The following is an 18,603-nucleotide window of genomic DNA, read 5'->3' as shown; positions in this document are numbered from 1 at the left end:
TACAGAAATCCTCATATTCTAAGTGTAAGCATATTTCAGAACTTACAGAGGCAGAAGGTTTGGCTGCCGATGACTGTACTGCAGACGCTTTCGCACAGGACACAATCTCTGAATGGGATTTGTCAGCTGGCTTCTAAAAGAGAAAGGAGAAGAACATCAGGAATTTGGTTTGTCATTGTTCTCCTGCACTGCGCCCGCAGCACTATACAGAGGTGTCACCCTGGACTGAGATTAGAGGGGAACCACAGAGGTCACACAACATACAGAGACGGCTCAGAGAGACTTACCGCAGAGGACTGTAATGGGGCACACTGTGCCGGAGTAACGTCAAACCCTTCTGTCAGTGCATCCAGGAGTTCATCCTCGCTCATCGCCTGCATGGCCATAGCAATATAATGGAAGGCAAAGAAACCAGACTGAGCTGTTAGGTCTACATACAAAGGTAGAACTGATGCTTGTTATATGAGCGGGGCTGAAACGTGACACTACAGAGCACATAGGAAACAGTATCAGGTGCCCCATGGCAGAGACAAAAAGCTTCTGCCTAGCAACATCACAAACGAACGCCTACCCCAGAGAAAATATCGCCATTCCTGCCAAAGAGACACCTTAGCGGTCACACTTAGCCTCCGATTGACTTCTGCAACATTATTATTATTATTTCTTTTTAGATCCCCATTGATTCCATGGTGCTGAACATGAGTAGGTTACATAGAAATATAAATGACAGAGAACGAACGAACAATCACAGACAGGTACAGAGGGGAGAGGACCCTGCACTTTCAGCAACATCAGTACGTATAAAAACCTAAACTAATAAACACTAAATCCAAAGTCTCTGCCGTATAGATAAACCGTGCATGTGAATACAATCTAATGTGCTTCCTACTAATACTTTAGTTTAGATTTTTCCAGTTTTGGCCCCCAGAACTGGACAGGAGCGATCCCATATAACGCATTTCTGATACACGCGGTATCCTTAGTCGTTGCCATCTTTAATTCACCCGAGTGCTGGACACCTTCTCTATATATAGAGAATATATATATTTACACCATGTCCACTGAGGCTGGAAACCCCCCTCCTTGTTGTTACAAGAAGATGCACTCCAGATTTAAAGACCAGAAATAGGAAACACACACTTCCTACAAATTAAGACTTCCCTGTTGGTGTGAAGAAGTGAATATCACAAGTGTTAATGCACTAAGCCATAATAGGCAGGTAATCATCTATATATTAGTATTTTCCTGCAGCATGGGAATCACACACGCTATCCAGCGACGCCGACTTGGTGAACAGCTCACCTTTGGCTTTTCCTCAGGTGTTGGCAATAGAGGCTTCCCATCCTTATCCTGAGGAAACATGAACACATTAGATCATGTCTGCCACATACCCAGTGCTGCAGTGCTCACGGTTTAGGCTGAAGACAATTTATTCACTACATGTACATTGCATATTCCTGACAAGATAACATTTACACATTGACATTACTTTACAGCGATTTATTATAAAATAGACAATCTAGATGTAATCTGGTTCTGGCCTTTAAAGAATAACTATGTGAGTTTAGACATAGAAGATGTCAATTCTGCCCACCTTAACTTCCTTTAGTCGGTAATCGGGGGGTATGGTTTCTTCATCCTCGCCAAGTTTTTCCTTTTTTTCCTTGCCAGTTTTTTCCTAAAACCAACAGCAATGATTCAGCTTTATTTAGAAATGCTAGCATTATATCTAGGTAAGATTTGGGCACACCTGGAGTAAGTGTGTGTGTGTCTTGGTAATTATACTGTGCCCATATCCAGTGCAGGTATATAGAGATACATGGAGCCAGGGGTGGATATACCATTGGACCACCAGAGCAGCCACACAGGGGCCCAAGAGGTAAAGGGGCCACTACCACCTCAAAAACAGATGGCATCGACGTATCATTACAATACTTGTCCTAGAAGCATTGTAAGATACATACCGTGCCTCACAGAAGAGCCTCACTGGCTATACCATACACAAGAGACCTTAGGCTGGAGCTGCACGGCGAGTTTAGCTGGGATAAAAGATGGCTGCATGCTGGCGTTGCATTGCTGCATAATGGAAGTGGATGGGGTTATATTGCGACCCACAAGGTGTCGCAGATACGACAACGAAGTTGCAAAAGTCAGAACAATATAGATTTTTTTGGTGTATGACCCACTCACTTGCTATGATGTAGCAGTGGCAAACGGTGATTTTACACCACAAGACCTCTGCAGTGGACATGTAGCCATATAGCCCCAGCCTTAATATGACATGGAGCCGGAAGAAGCATTTTTGCGAAACGGCGCTCGTCGGGCGTCGGGAGAGCACAGCCACACGTCCCCTCGCTGTTACATGATCCCAGGGCACTGGCCTCTAACTCCTCTACAGAACCATCCAGGTAATACAACTTTTATTACATTCCCTCTGTGCTTATCTCTACTATAGCCTGCACATGAAGATCCTTATTACCAGCTTCTGAGTAGCTACAAGTATATAGCACCAGTTAGTTGAGACATTTAGGAAATTTCCTCTGTGTATGCACCCTTCATATTTATTGTCATTTTTTGGCAACAGAGATTAGCTTTAAGTAAGGGATGAGTAAAAAAGCATTTTTTGCCTGCATCTTTTCTAAACAGCCACAATAATTGGCAGCCACACTTGTGCACGTTTTAGATTTTATATGCTCTGTTTTGGAGAGGACTCCACTCATGTAACAAATACATTATACTGTATATTGTTATTAGATGATTGTTGGCTCATCTCTCCCGCTACCATTTGGAGGTCCCTATTTTGTCTCATATATTCCCCATCCCCCCGCCCCCTGTTTTTAACAATTGTATCAATAAACAGTTAATATTTTTTAATCTCTAAATATCATTCAGTTCACTTCTTGTCCTCTCGATATACCTCGTGGAGGATTATGTATATTTCTATGGAGCATGAAGAGTTGTCACACTGCAACGCTGTGCTCATTATACCATTGTTATTCTCCTTTGGTATATCCAGTGGACGGGTACTAAAATGGAGTAAAACCATGTAGTCCGGCATGAGGTATCACACCGCAGCTGGGCACTCTGAGGCAATGTATGGAGGTATCACACCGCAGCTGGGCACTCTGAGGCAATGTACGGAGGTATCACACCGCAGCTGGGCACTCTGAGGCAATGTACGGAGGTATCACACCACAGCTGGGCACTCTGAGGCAATGTACGGAGGTATCACACCGCAGCTGGGCACTCTGAGGCAATGTACGGAGGTATCACACCGCAGCTGGGCACTCTGAGGCAATGTACGGAGGTATCACACCACAGCTGGGCACTCTGAGGCAATGTACGGAGGTATCACACCGCAGCTGGGCACTCTGAGGCAATGTACGGAGGTATCACACCGCAGCTGGGCACTCTGAGGCAATGTACGGAGGTATCACACCACAGCTGGGCACTCTGAGGCAATGAACTGAGGTATCACACCGCAGCTGGGCACTCTGAGGCAATGTACGGAGGTATCACACCGCAGCTGGGCACTCTGAGGCAATTAACTGAGGTATCACACCGCAGCTGGGCACTCTGAGGCAAAGTACGGAGGTATCACACCGCAGCTGGGCACTCTGAGGCAATGTACGGAGGTATCACACCGCAGCTGGACACTCTGAGGCAATGTACGGAGGTATCACACCGCAGCTGGACACTCTGAGGCAATGTACAGAGGTATCACACCGCAGCTGGGCACTCTGAGGCAATGAACGGAGGTATCACACCACAGCTGGGCACACTGAGGCAATGTACGGAGGTATCACACCACAGCTGGGCACTCTGAGGCAATGTACGGAGGTATCACACCGCAGCTGGGCACTCTGAGGCAATGTACGGAGGTATCACACCGCAGCTGGGCACTCTGAGGCAATGTACGGAGGTATCACACCGCAGCTGGGCACTCTGAGGCAATGTACGGAGGTATCACACCGCAGCTGGGCACTCTGAGGCAATGTACGGAGGTATCACACCGCAGCTGGGCACTCTGAGGCAATGTACGGCGGTATCACACCGCAGCTGGGCACTCTGAGGCAATGTACGGTCAGCCTAGAAATTAGTGCAGTGTGTGAGTGATTTAGCAGACGTTACGTTGGATACAGTCAGGCGATGTCATGTGCAACGTGACAGGAACATTTATCTGCTCTGTCCACAATGTAAATGGCGAGCGCCACAGAGGATGGTGAGGACAATCATGGAGGTTTGTCCTTCCTGACACATTACTAACACCCTTACTTCTTGATCCCCTCAACCACATAGTGTCAAACATTTCCATGAACCATACTTATGGTGGGAATCTATAAGATGGTCTTCCATACAGCAGTACAACAAGGGGATATGTGCGTTATACAAGTTACAGTCTGCAATTGGGAATATGGATCGGTCCAGAAAAAAAAAAAAAATTACCTTCACTTTATCTACAGCAGGTTTCTTGGCTTGTGGGTCTTCTTTCCTAGTGCCCAACGTGCCAGCCAGGGCATCCAATGGGTCGGCTTTGGCTGTAGGCGCTTTCTAGAACAGAACAGCAATCAAACAGATGAGTAACACATTTCCCTACACAAAAGCTCATGTAATATTTAATACTATTGTCCCTCTGAGGCACCTGATCCTGAGCACAGGCTGCTCCTATGGTTGGCCTAGGAGATGATGGCACGAGCCATGTACTAATAGCAGTATTAATGCTGCTACACTATATATGGAACTCTGTGGCATAAATCTCCTATTAGTGCGAGAATAGCTGCCAGGACAATGCGTCACAATCATCCCTACTAAAGTCAGATTTTATATCAGCTGATGGCCAAATAGCCGGATTATCTCAAAGTACTTCAGCAGGATAGATTAGAAAATAAGAGCCGCTGTGAAGATATGAAGGGTTATCTCCAGCTCAGTACGGTCCCGGAGCATTGTGATAGTATATGACGGCAGAGGGTCGCCAGAAGATACTACAGCTTTGTTTCTACAGCATGTATGAACAGGAAATAATAGAAACCACATATAAAGTATCTGCTCCCAAACAAATGAAATTCTTATGTAAACCTGACCGGTAGCGTTATCGATGCCAACAGAAGCAGAGACCCCATTGACTAGTATGGGGACTGAATGGGCTTTGTTACATGTCAGTTTTAAAGCAAAAAAAAAATGTCCCCACATAAAAGAACCAGACAGTCCCACAATAGCCAGTGGATTCCCAGCTTCCACTTGCCTCAGTGATGGATCCATTTTGCACGTGAATTCCATTTGTATATTCCTCTAAACGAAGAACACGAACAGAATGTGAACACGGCCTTAGTGCCCAATTGCAAAGTGGTAGCACTAGGATTCGGGATCACTGTATGATTAGATGGGGTTCGACTTTAGACCTCCTCTTAGCCTTGTAGTAACGGGGTGGCAGCATTAATTTAGGGCTGCATTCGCTATTCCTGCACAGTGGTGACACTTATGCCCATCAATCCCCCCGGCTCCGAGCACCACATACAAGTACCTCTTGTAAGCCCAGTACACTTACAAGTAAGGCTTTATTCTGTGGGATCCCCATTATTTTTATATATAGCAGTAATAACAAGCGGTCAGAGACAGACTCTACTTACAGAAGGGGCACGGGCGGTTTGGAGGGCTGACGAAGAGGACGAGCAAACCACAACATCAGCGTCTGACTTTTTGACTTCTGGAGCATCCTGAAATTACAAACATGTAAACAGATCTACCTACATTTTTTTTTTTAATATCTAAATTAAAACGTGTTTTTTTTCTCAATGTAGCAATTGTGGAACGTAACACTCCATCAATCCAATGCAAAATACAGGGGACTGTGGCTTCGAACCCACATCAGACAACATTCACTTCCATTTGTATGTGTAAAATATAGGGACTTACTTTGGGTTTCTCAGAAGGAGTTTGCTGTGCAACCGGGGACAGGGGACATGAAAACTCCTTATCAAACGCATCTGCCAGCTCGCCTTCACTCATGGGCTGAAAGGCAAGGGACAATCAATGGCCAATGCTGATTACTGATGGGCTTTCCAAATTAAACGTGTACAAGGATCTGTCCACACTAGCATCTCCTGTCATGGAAATAAGAGAGTACCTTTTCCTCAGGAGGTGGCAGGACCGGCTTTCCATCTTCTTTTCCCTGAAACACGGTACAAAAGTGCTCAGCAAGGCCGACAATGACAATGGGCAATATGTCCACTGTACCAGGCTCTACACTTACATCTAGAAGATGCCTGTACGCCGGGGGGATTGAACCCTCTCTTTTCCCAAGCTCCTCAATATGAACGACTGTACTTGTTTCCTATAACAGAAACCAAAATAAAAAAAATATATATATACACATATATTCACAAAAGATATAAATGTATAGGTGAGAGAAAAATATGCAGAAATATTATGGATACACATCAGTTTTGGATAGTATTATATAAATAATGCTGTCTTAGGACAGTTGTAGACAAGTTTTGCCTTGGACTCCCGGAAGAGCATCGTCAACATTTTTTTTATTTTTTTTTAAGAGGGCTGCTATGTAAATCCCTTCATTAGACAGAGCACAATTGGAAGACATATTGCACCGATTTCCATGGGCACCATATCACACTTGATTTCATATAACAAGAAGCTGCACACTTAACATGCCTTCCATACGTGACCACAGGGGAATCTTAAAGTTGGGGAGTCTGTATCGTTTAGGGACAATTATGTAGCAGTTTATTGCAAACTACCAATGTATAAAGGAAGGATAATGTTTCATGCTATAGACATAACAATCTCCTACTGTATTCCTCCAACCGAAGGCCGCAACATATATACCACTACACTGGCCAATGGAGGCATTTGTCGCCCACAGATTCTCATTGCAGAAGAGAGCACAGCAGGCTGCAGACATTTTTACTGCACCTCTCTGCATATGGTAGTTGATGGCGATTCACGTGTAAAGAGTATACCAAAAGGACACTTTTATGGTACATTTCGTGTGAATGGAAGCCTATGGACATCAGCAGTATACTTTGGGGAATACTTTCAATATCCACTCTTTAAGACTGGAATTGTAACACCAAGAAGGAGTAGTCATGGAATAATGTAAATCACATGATAGACAGATACACTAATGATATGCAAATGATGAATAAAAAGGAAACAAAGTTTTCAAACCATCTAAATTAGTCAAGTTTTGAACAAGCAATTAACCAATGATAGCATGTCAAGATATATATCTGAGGAATGTTCTGCCACACTGAATGCATTTGGCCACACAAATCATCAAGATCCACTGCCGACAGCTTCTTTTGCAATTGCCGACCAATGACGTCCCAAATGTGCTCTATGGGAGAAAAGCCTGGAGATGCTGCAATCCATGGTAACAGGTTTAGACCATGTGGGCTATTCACAATAGTATGAGCAACATGCGGCCTGGCGTTATGGAGTTCAAGCTCTTGAAAAACGTTCACTTTTCTTCATGAAGGCCTCTTCATGGCATTGCCCATGTAGTCTCCAGACATCTTTACATCCAAACGTAGGAGTTATCCCTGAAGAGGAGTCGCCATTGTAGTGTGCAGTCTTACTCTACACCATGATAGTCTTGCCTGATCCACCTGTAGCTGGATGTCTTCTGTATATGCCCATTTTCCTCAAACACCTTCTGATGGGTTTTGTAGACACAAGCTTAACTGTAAGCTTGGTATATGATGTCCAATTTCACTTACAATACCGAATGTACAGTTCATCCACTCTTAGGGTATGTGCACACGTCAGGATTTTTTCCTGACAAAATCCGGAGATTTCTGCCAGAAATCCGCGTGCTTTTTTTGCGCGGAATTTGCGCGTTTTTTTTGCGTTTTTTTCCGGACACTCCAATTTGATGGGAAATCCGCAAAAAATCAGCAAAAATAATGAACATGCTCGTTTTTTTTGCGGAATGCAGTTTTTTTGCGGGAAAAAAACGCAAACATATGCACAAAAAATGCGGAACGCATTCTAAATGATAGGATGCATAATGTTTGCGTTTTTTTAGCGATTTTATAGCGTTTTTATCGGGAAATTCCGCAAAAAAAAATTCTAAAAATCCGGACGTGTGCACATACCCTTAGAATCTGGAGAGACTACATGGACAAGGCCATAAAAAGGCCTTTAAAAGAGACTATCACACAGGGTCTACTATTATGATATGGTAGTCTGACCCCTCTAATCTTCATTACAGGTATATCAACAGCTCGGCATTACATTGATTGTTACATTGGTAGTGGAACCAGTAGGGGAAGCATTTTTCAACACAACAATGGCAAAACCACATGTTACACAGAAGCACAAGCATAGCCTTAGTGGCCTAAACTTGCTGCTATGGCCTGCAGTGTCTCCAGACTTGTCTCCCAACAAATACATCTGGGATGTCATTGGCCAGCAATTGCAACGGAAGCTGACAGCAGTGGATCTTGGTAATTTGTGTGCTCAAATGCATTCAACGTGACCGAACATTCCTCAGACAGCCATTAATAACCTCAATGAGAGCAGCCAAGGTGTGTAAGTGCGGGGATTTCTGTGTCTGACACTCATACTCGACACTGAATAAATTGAGAGGTTTTGACGGTTTTGTTTCCATTTTTTTCATCATTTGCATATCAAACAACATGTCAATCGATTCTGTGATTTTCATAATTCCACAACTTTTCCTTCTTGGAGTCGCAATTTCAATGTTGAGAAGTATCTCATATGTGTAAAAAAAAAAGGAGATGTGAACATATGTATGGTCAGAGCAGTATAAAAAAGAACATCTTCGGATTCTGGGTAGAAGACCATGTCATCGTACACGGTAAAGGAATGAAGAACTGTAGAAGAATATTAGCACATGCAGATAAACAAGAGTGAACTCATGAGCTTGTGATGAGGCGAGCATCACTGTGCAGAAACATTGGATATTTAGGTTCCAGAAATCTTAGTCACGCAAAAAACAGGATTTTTGGTTGCTTACCGTAAAATCTGTTTCTTGAAGCCTCCATTGGGGGACACAGGAACCATGGGTGTATGCTGCTGCCACTAGGAGGCTGACACTATGCAAATAAAAAAATTAGCTCCTCCTCTGCAGTGTACACCCCACCGACTGGCATTAAACTCTTCAGTTAGTGAGAAAGCAGTAGGAGAAAGAACAAGGTTGAAAAACCATAACCACAAACTTGAGAACTGTAAACGTGAGAACAGTCAGAGAACATATAACAAAAACATTGGGAGGGTGCTGTGTCCCCCAATGGAGGCTTCAAGAAACAGATTTTACGGTAAGCAACCAAAAATCCTGTTTTCTTTATCGCCTCTCATTGGGGGACACAGGAACCATGGGACGTCCCAAAGCAGTCCCAAGGGCGGGAAAAACAGACTTCCATCAGGTCAGAGGACTCACCACTGCCGCCTGCAGGATCCTTCTGCCTAGGCTGGCGTCCGCCGATGCGTAGGTATGGACCTTGTAAAATTTGGCGAACGTGTGGATGGAAGACCAAGTTGCCGCTTTGCACAGCTGTAGGGCGGAAGCCCTGTGGTGCACCGCCCAGGAGGCGCCGACTGCCCGGGTAGAGTGAGCCTTAATCCCAGGAGGGGGCACTCTGTTCTTGACCTGGTAAGCCTCCAAGATTGCCATTCTGATCCATCGAGCAATAGTCGCTTTAGAAGCCGGCTGGCCTCTGCGCGTGCCATCAGGAATGACGAAAAAGGAATCCGTCTTCCGGAAAGTGGACGTTCTGTCCAGATAGATCCTCACAGCCCTGACAAGATCCAGCTTGTTCAATGATCGCTCCAGAGGATGAGTCGGAGCTGGACAAAAGGAAGGTAGAACGATGTCCTCGTTGAGGTGGAAGGTGGAAACCACCTTAGGAAGAAAAGAAGGTGGGGGCCGGAAGACCACCTTGTCCTGGTGAATGACCAAAAACGGAGGACGGCAAGACAGGGCCGCCAGCTCGGAAACGCGGCGAATGGACGTGATGGCCACAAGAAAGGCTACCTTCCATGATAAAGCTGATAGAGGAATCTCCCTAAGAGGTTCAAAGGGAGAAACCTTCAGAACGTCCAGTACCAGGTTTAGGTCCCATGCCTCCACAGGGGCCCTGTACGGCGGGACGACGTGGGCTACCCCCTGAAAGAAGGTCTTAACCTGTGGCCGAGAGGCCAAGGTCTTCTGAAAGAGGATGGAAAGCGCAGCGACCTGACCCTTCAGAGAACTAAGAGCCAGGCCCGAATCCAGTCCTGCCTGAAGGAAGGCCAAAAGAGAAGGCAGGGAAAAAACCATAGGCGGAAGGCGGTTGGACTCGCACCACCGGAAGTAGGCCTTCCAGGTGCTGTAGTAGATCCTGGAAGACGAAGGCTTCCGAGCCTGAATCATGGTGTGAATCACCCGGTCCGAAAGGCCCGACGCTCTCAGAACCGCGGTCTCAACAGCCACGCCGTTAAACTGAGCGACCGAGAATTCGGGTGGCAGATCGGACCCTGGGACAGCAGATCGGGCCTGTCTGGAAGGCGCCAGGGAGCGTCCGCGAGAAGGTTGACGAGCTCCGCGAACCAAGCTCTCCTGGGCCAATCCGGGGCGATCAGGATGACCGGCACCCCTTCCGCTTTGATCTTCTTCAACAGTTTGGGAAGTAATGGAAGGGGTGGGAACAGGTAGGGCAGCTCGAACTGTGACCAAGGAATGGCCAGAGCATCGACGCCCACTGCGAGAGGATCGCGGGACCTGGAGACGAACTGCGGAACCTTCCTGTTGACTCGGGACGCCGTGAGATCCACATCCGGAGTTCCCCATCGAAGACAAATCTGATGGAAGACCTCCGGATGTAAGGACCATTCCCCTGCCGCGAGGCCCTCGCGGCTGAGGAAGTCGGCGGCCCAGTTTTCCACGCCGGGGATATGCACCGCGGATATCACCGGAACCGTTGCCTCTGCCCAAAGGAGGATCTTGGATACCTCGGCAAGGGCCAAGGAGCTCCGATTCCCCCCTGATGGTTGACATATGCCACAGCCGTGGCGTTGTCCGTCTGGATCCGGACTGGAAGGCCCCTGAGAATCCTTTCCCAGTGGCGGAGGGACAGGAAGATGGCCCGAATTTCGAGGACGTTGATCGGCAGAGAAGACTCCTGCAGCGACCAGCGGCCCTGGACCGTCAGGTGGCGAAAAACCGCACCCCAGCCGAGCAGGCTGGCGTCCGTTGTCACCACCTGCCAGTGAACTGGAAGGAAGGACCTGCCCTGGGAGATGAGAGGTGACGTCAGCCACCAGTTGAGAGACCGCCTGACCCGAAAGGAGAGTTTGATCTGTCGATCCAGGGAGAAGACCGACCTGTCCCACTGAGACAGAATGGCTTGCTGAAGGGGTCGCGAATGGAATTGGGCGAAGGGAATCGCTTCCAATGTAGCTACCATCCTCCCCAGAACCTTCATGGCCGAACGGAGGGAGGGAGGACGAGGACCCTGGAGCAAGCGTATGTCTTTACAGAGAGTGGATCTCTTGTCTGTGGGAAGGAAGACTCTGCTCTGACGAGTATCGAAAAGCATGCCCAGAAAGATGATGCGCTGAGAAGGAATAAGGCAGGACTTCTTCCGGTTTACCAGCCACCCGAAACGGGCTAAGGTGTCGAGAACAATGGACAGGCTTTCGTGGGCCTGAGCGAAGGACGGAGCCTTGATGAGGATGTCGTCGAGATATGGAAATAGGACCAGGCCTCTGACTCTCAAGATGGCCATCAGCGCCGCCATGATTTTCGTGAACACTCTTGGCGCGGTTGCGAGACCGAACGGCAGGGCGACGAACTGAAAATGGTCTCGTTGCACTGCAAAGCGCAGGAAACGGTGATGTCCGGGAAATATCGGGACATGGAGGTAGGCGTCCTGGATATCTATTGAGCATAGAAACTCCTGAGCCTCCATGGAAGCAATTACTGAACGAAGGGATTCCATCCTGAAGTGTCTCAGGCGAACTCTCCTGTTCAGCAATTTGAGGTCCAGAATGGGGCGAACTTTGCCGTCTTTTTTCGGTACCACAAAAAGATTCGAGTAGAAACCCGTGAAGCGTTCTTTTTCTGGGACGGGAACGATTACCCCGGATTTGAGCAGAGAAGCGATGGCTGAGAAGAAGCCCGGAACTAGAGCGGGGTCTCTTGGAGGACGGGATTGGAAGAAACGATCCCGAGGTTGGGAAGCGAACTCTATTTTGTATCCCGAGGATACAACTTCCCTGACCCATGCGTCCTCTACTGCGGAAATCCAGACGTCCCTGAAAAGGAGAAGACGGCCGCCCAATCTGGGAGTTGGGCTGGAGTCTTGCCGAGAGTCATGCCGAGGTGGATCTTCCAGTCCTGGGCCTGGAGGATCTACCCTGGGAGAAACGAGGACGCCAGGACGGAGTGGGCCTAAAGGACACCGCCTTCTTCTCTTGACGTGCCTGTGGCCTCTGTTGCTGCTGGGAAAGGGAGTTTGACGCAGCGAAGCGACGAAAAGGCCGAAAAGAACGAAACTGTCGTCTAGGGGGAGGGCGACGAGGCTTAGCCTGGGGGAGAAGAGAACTTGTACCCCCGGTGGCGTCCTTAATTATTTGGTCCAGCTGGGAACCAAAGAGACGAGAGCCCTGGAAGGGCAGACTAGTGAGGGACTTTTTGGAGGACAAGTCCGCCTGCCAGGCCTTGAGCCAAACGGTCCGGCGGATGGCAACGGCATTGCTGGAAGCTTGAGCCGCACAAGACGCGGCATCCAGGGAGGCGGAAACCAGGTATTCACCAGCATGGGAAATCTGGTTGGCAAGTTCCGCTAATTGCGCGGGAGGCGCCCCATCCAGGATACCCCGCCGAAGATCCTTGGCCCATTTTGAGATGGATTTTGAAGCCCAAGTGGACGCAAAAGCTGGACATAGAGCCGCTGAAGCCGCTTCAAAAGCAGATTTCGCGAAGGATTCTATAACTCTATCGTTAGAATCCTTCAGAGATGCTCCGCCGGACAGAGGAAGCACCGTGTTGGTGGACAGCCTGGAAACAGGGGGGTCCACCGAGGGAGATGCTGTCCAATTGGCGGTAAGTTCTGGAGGAAAAGGATATAATACACCCAGGCGTTTTCCCCTCTGAAAACGCCTAGTGGGGTTCTCTCTCTCTCTGGACACGATTTCCTCGAATTCAGGATGAGGAGCGAAAAATTTTGAAGGTGGTTTGGCCCGTCTGAACGAAACCGCCTGATCTGCGGGTTCCGTAGAGGGATCCTTGATGCCACATGTTTGGTTTATTGCCCCAATGAGGTTCTGAACTGTCTCACTCATGGTGGCGATTTGGTGAGGATCCAGCTCCGAAGTATCCTCCGAAGGCGCATCAGATAATGCCTCGCCTGACTCAGGGGAGGAGGATCGGTGGGACACCAACCGCGGGGGAGGGCCGAGCGGCGAGATGGAGCGCGAAGAGGACTCAGACCGACGTTCCTGTCTGGACCTTTTATGGCTTATCAAGGAGGGTTCGGGCGGCGGTTCCTGCGACCCGCTGGCCACTGCAGGGGTCTGCAGGGGTAACCGATCCAGCGCGGACACTAGAGTTTGAGATACCCGTGTTAAATCGGCCACCGATTGTGACAGAGAGGCGGCCCAGCCTGGGATGGGGGGATCACTCTCGGGCGGAACAGCCGGGGGATCCTGGGCGGTGGGAACAATCGGGTTGCTGCAGGACTGACACAGCGGGGAGGACTGACCTGAGGGAAGTTTGCTGTTACAGGACGAACATGCAAAGTACGTGACTAAGGCAGAAGATGAAGAGGTAGGGGGACGAGAGCGGCCCCCTTTAGAGGTAGACATTTTTAGGGACCCTGAAGATGCCAGTGGGTTAGGGGACAGTGGGCAGAGGGGGGTGTCAGTCTGCAGTGCAGCTACTCACGGACCCGGTCCTGGAAGATGTCCCACTTGTCCTCGGCGGAGAACTTCCCTGAGGTGCTGATTCTGCGATGCTGAGCCACAGAAGATGCGAGTGCTGCTGCTGTGAGAAGCGGTGCACACCGGCCGAGGGACCCACGAGGAAGGGGGTGGAGCCAGACGCAGAGGCGCCGGTGGGCAGGGCGCAGTATGTCGGGCGGGAAAGAAGCCCGCCCGCAGAACCGGAAGTGAGGAGCCGAGAAACCGGAAGTAGGCCCCGGCCTAAGCCGGGACCTAAATTAGAGACCGGCGCCGCCGGAGAAGGGAACCGCGGCGCCGGAGCAGTGCGCCGCAGAGTCTGAGAAGAGCGGCAGTCTGCCAAGGCTGTCCGAACGGAACTGGCGGGGTCGCGGCGCCAGAGGTAGGCCCCGGCAGAAGCCGGGACCTAAATTAGAGGCCGGCGCCGCCGGAGAATCGCGGCGCCGGAGCGTCGCCAGAGAATCGCGGTGCCGGAGCGCCGCCTGAGAATAGCGGCGCCGGAGCGCCGCCGGAGAGTGGCGGCGTCGGAGCGCCGCAGAAAGTAAGTGGCACGGCATCCTGCCAAGGACGCCGTGCAGACACAGGACGCCGTGCAGACACAGGACGCATTGAGGCCCCCGAGCAGTGAGACCGCAGGGGGAAGCGGCGCAGCAGCCTGCCAGGCTGTGACTCTGTAAGGGGCTGTGCGGCTGCAGGGAAAGAACTGCGGCCGCTAAGGAAGAAGAGCTTATGGCTGTCCCTGGGATCCCAAATAAACGCCATGAGGGGAGACAGGGGGACATCTGGAGAAAAGATCCCGGGGGAATGGAGGGGAAATACTCACCTAAACATCCCACGCCGTTACTAACCTGAGGGGAATGAGACGTCACGGAGCTGTGATGGACGTCCTCGTCTCCTCCAACCGACAGGCTCTGGTAGGCGAGTGGGTGGGGGACGGAGCCAGGACCGGACTTCTGAGCACGCTTCTGTGCTAGGATCTTGGTCCTGGAGAGGGATCTATGAGGATACGGGGTGGCAGTACACGCCGTACTCATAGTCCGTATTGTGGGACTACAGGTGTGACTGCTCACCCTGTATCCCTCTGGAAAAAAACCTGAAAAGAAACGACGCACATTGAGGTAGATAAGGGTCTAATGAAAGACCCGTGTCCACCTCCTACTGACACTAAGCTAAACTGAAGAGTTTAATGCCAGTCGGTGGGGTGTACACTGCAGAGGAGGAGCTAATTTTTTTATTTGCATAGTGTCAGCCTCCTAGTGGCAGCAGCATACACCCATGGTTCCTGTGTCCCCCAATGAGAGGCGATAAAGAAAAAGGGATTTGTTGACTTCACATTCAGAGCCAGATTGAAGTGCCAATGGCCCACCGGTAACATTCATTCTGGGGGCCCACTGTTCAGCTTCATGCAAATATTATATTGCCCTCAGTCACAAATTCCTCTCTGCTTCTATATAAAAATACATTGGATAATTTATTGGATAATTGATAAGATATTTCTTCAGTCTGCACACAGTGAATTTTGCCTACTACTACTACTCGTATAGGGGTAACTACCTAATCCTTTACAGGGGCCCACCGGTGGATTCTCCTGTTTGCCTGTGGGCCAGTCTACTGCTAAATGGATTAAATAAAGTATTCAGAATGGGGTTCGGATCACAGGACCATTTTTCTGAAATACTAGAAAATCGATGGGGTTATGATAATCCCACACCGCTCAAAGTGTGGGCTTGTACTGAAGATGCTGCTGTCGGGACTACAACATCAGACTTAGCTTGTTTGTCTCGCGCTGCATCCTTAAAAAACAAAAACTGATGGTATAGAACATGGAGACATAGGTACATCATCTATTTTTACTGTAACTGATACCTATATTCCATAACACATGAACATCAGCAGGGGTTAATCTGTCAAAAAAAATACTGGGGGCTGGAGGTGGCAGTGGAGCATCATAATTTCTCTGTTTTTGCTGATGACTGCTAATGATCATCTCCCAAATCACTTGTTGTACTCTCTAACCTAATGACAATCCTACAAGGACTTTGCCTACATTACATTATGATAATCCCACACTGATCAAAGTGTGTGATCTGATGTGGAGAAATAAAAAAAAAAATATATATATATATATAAAGTTTCTCCATTTTCTTCATTCAGTCAGTCCATGAAAATGTTTTCCACAGATGCATAAACATCAATGGGCGACTGCCTTCTGATTTTCAGAGGCAAATCATGAATGCTGTGATTTTTTTCTTGGGTAGAGAAAACACACCAAAAAAATAAATAAAATCAGACATGTGCAGAGCCCACAGAATAACATGGGGACGTGTGCTATCCGTCATAACGATAGCACTCTCCTGAGTTATATGCTCGTCTGCACCAGCCCTTACCATCACTTCAGGACCTGTGTACGCTGGAGATTCGGGGACATTGAACTCTGGGCCTTCTAAGGTGCCCATTAATTCATCTAAAGCACTCTCCATACCAGCCTACAAAGGAACGACACAAATATTACACAGAGAAACAAGAACGTGACAGCGTTACCACAAGCACAACACATTAGGATTACAAATCTAGCAGAACTGCTGGATACATCATATAAGGTATCTGGATGGGTGTAAGGGTATGTCCACACAATGGATTTTTCATTTGGGATAATGTGGATTTCCAATTCCACATACTGTGAATCTACAAGACGATTAACCCCTTCAATGCGAGTAATCCATGTGTGGCCACTCGCTGAGGTTTCCATATAGACTTTACTACAGTAAATGACATCTGTGGCGTCTGAACGGCGTCTTGGAGTTCCCGCTAATCAGGGAGACCTGGTTTATGGGCAGATTCACATGCATTTTAGTGTTAGTGAAAACCAATAGTATAAAATACAGCTTTGTACCATGGAAATCACATTATGGTTTTCAGTGGAAGATCTGAAATAAATCTGCATTGTATGAAAGGGAGTAGGTACAGCCAAGCTACAGATCCAAGTGGAAGGACTGGAGGTCCCAGCACGGCTCTAATGCAGCTTTATAACTAAACATCTCCTTCTTATAAACTCCCTTATGGATTCACACCTCCCTTACTGCGCCTATGGCCAGAAAACACAATGATATTGCTGCATTGTTCTCACATGAATATTTTCAGCCAGTCATTTAGGGGAGTGTAGCTGTGTGGAATATACAGAAACCGCCTTACACCATCATAACTTAATATACACAATATACATGTGTGTGTATAATATACATACATACACACACACACAGTCTGGGTTTGGCCTGGAGCACAGTATACGTACGGAGGGTGCGCTGACGGCTTGTACTGAAGACGCTGCTGTCGGGACTACAACATCAGACTTGGCTTGTTTGTCTCGCGCTGCATCCTTAAAAAACAAAAACTGATGGTATAGAACATGGAGACATAAGTACATCATCTATTTTTACTGTAACTGATACCTATATTCCATAACACATGAACATCAGCAGGGGTTAATCTGCCAAAAAACATACTGGGGGCTGGAGGTGGCAGTGGTGGATCATAATTTCTGTTTTTGCTGATGACTGCTAATGATCATCACCCAATCACTTGTTGTACTCTCTAACCTAATGACAATCCTACAAGGACTTTGCCTACATATCAGGTTTTACCATCAATACTAACAAATCTTTAGCACTGAACATTAAAGGATATAGATACCTTTGGTGCCATATTCTTGTATTACTTAAATGCATGTATTTTGGGCTAAAAATATGTTTTTAGCAACTGGGATCATTATAAATGTTGCACCTAGTGGCTTTTACACGTTCTGTATTTCCCTTCACGTCGCTAGCTGCAGAATGAGTTTACTGAGAATCCGTCAGCGAGTTCACTCTGAGAAAGAGTTTGTAATATATTTATCTGTGTTTTTCCAAGCTCCTCTCGGCTGATTTATGAACGCAGCATTCACCTGAACTTTCATGTGGATTATAGTCATAGATCAGCTGTGAAAAAGACACATAAAAGGATTGAAATGCTCCAGTTAGGGATAAGCTCGCTGATGGATCCTTAGATAACTCATTCTGCAGCCAGAAATAGAGCATGCCGCATAAAGGATATAGAAGGCAAAAAAAATTTATGAAACCCAACTGCAAAATAAATTTTTAACGAAATATGCCCTGCATGTGTCCATTTCCTTCAATCTCCCTTTACATTTACAATGTTATCACTCAGACTAGGATCCCAGTTCCATTCCAGTGGGCTGAATAATTTCTTGGGAATTCCTATATACTCAGCGTATGATGTAACGTGGCCACATACGCTATTATTGACGAATAGTAGAGGCTCTCGTGTGCCTCGTCTATTACTGGTTTTATATGATGCACCGTTTCCAGGTTGTCGCCATGCTGATTCCTATAGTCCCTCTGATGCAGAATAGATCAGCGACAGTGAGGTGGTCCCGATTTACACTATGTGCCCTGTGGGATGCGCCGGCGGAAGACAAGGAGCAGGACAAAATGTGTCCCTGAAATGGATCCAAACATGAAAGCTATGAGTTATGGAATAGAACTTTACACCACACACCTGAGCTTGGAAAGCCGGAGTGGTTTCTGCAGCAGGAGAGATGGAACTTTCAAAATCCTTTGAGAATTCATCTACTAGACTGTCGTCACTCATCGGCTGCGGTAAAAAATGAAAAGACATTGTGATATC

General features: G+C 47.7%; 1 protein-coding gene across 3 annotated transcripts in view; it reads right to left on the bottom strand.

Moving 5' to 3' along the window:
• CAST (calpastatin) overlaps positions 1-18,603 on the bottom strand; it is a 229,087-nt gene that overhangs the window by 15,338 nt on the left and 195,146 nt on the right. For all 3 annotated transcript variants that reach the window (XM_069752042.1, XM_069752059.1, XM_069752050.1), the window contains 12 exons: positions 18,475-18,570; positions 17,213-17,296; positions 16,308-16,406; positions 6,251-6,331; positions 6,125-6,169; positions 5,914-6,009; positions 5,628-5,714; positions 4,447-4,551; positions 1,595-1,678; positions 1,303-1,350; positions 288-374; positions 47-133 (listed from right to left, as the gene is read on the bottom strand). In XM_069752042.1, coding sequence (XP_069608143.1) covers positions 47-133; positions 288-374; positions 1,303-1,350; positions 1,595-1,678; positions 4,447-4,551; positions 5,628-5,714; positions 5,914-6,009; positions 6,125-6,169; positions 6,251-6,331; positions 16,308-16,406; positions 17,213-17,296; positions 18,475-18,570 — 999 coding nt within the window. The remainder of the gene's footprint in view (positions 1-46; positions 134-287; positions 375-1,302; positions 1,351-1,594; positions 1,679-4,446; positions 4,552-5,627; positions 5,715-5,913; positions 6,010-6,124; positions 6,170-6,250; positions 6,332-16,307; positions 16,407-17,212; positions 17,297-18,474; positions 18,571-18,603) is intronic.

This window comes from Ranitomeya imitator, chromosome 1, assembly GCF_032444005.1.
Source record: "Ranitomeya imitator isolate aRanImi1 chromosome 1, aRanImi1.pri, whole genome shotgun sequence".
In the NCBI taxonomy this organism is placed as follows: Eukaryota; Metazoa; Chordata; class Amphibia; order Anura; family Dendrobatidae; genus Ranitomeya; species Ranitomeya imitator.
This window is presented reverse-complemented; position numbering and strand designations above follow the sequence as displayed.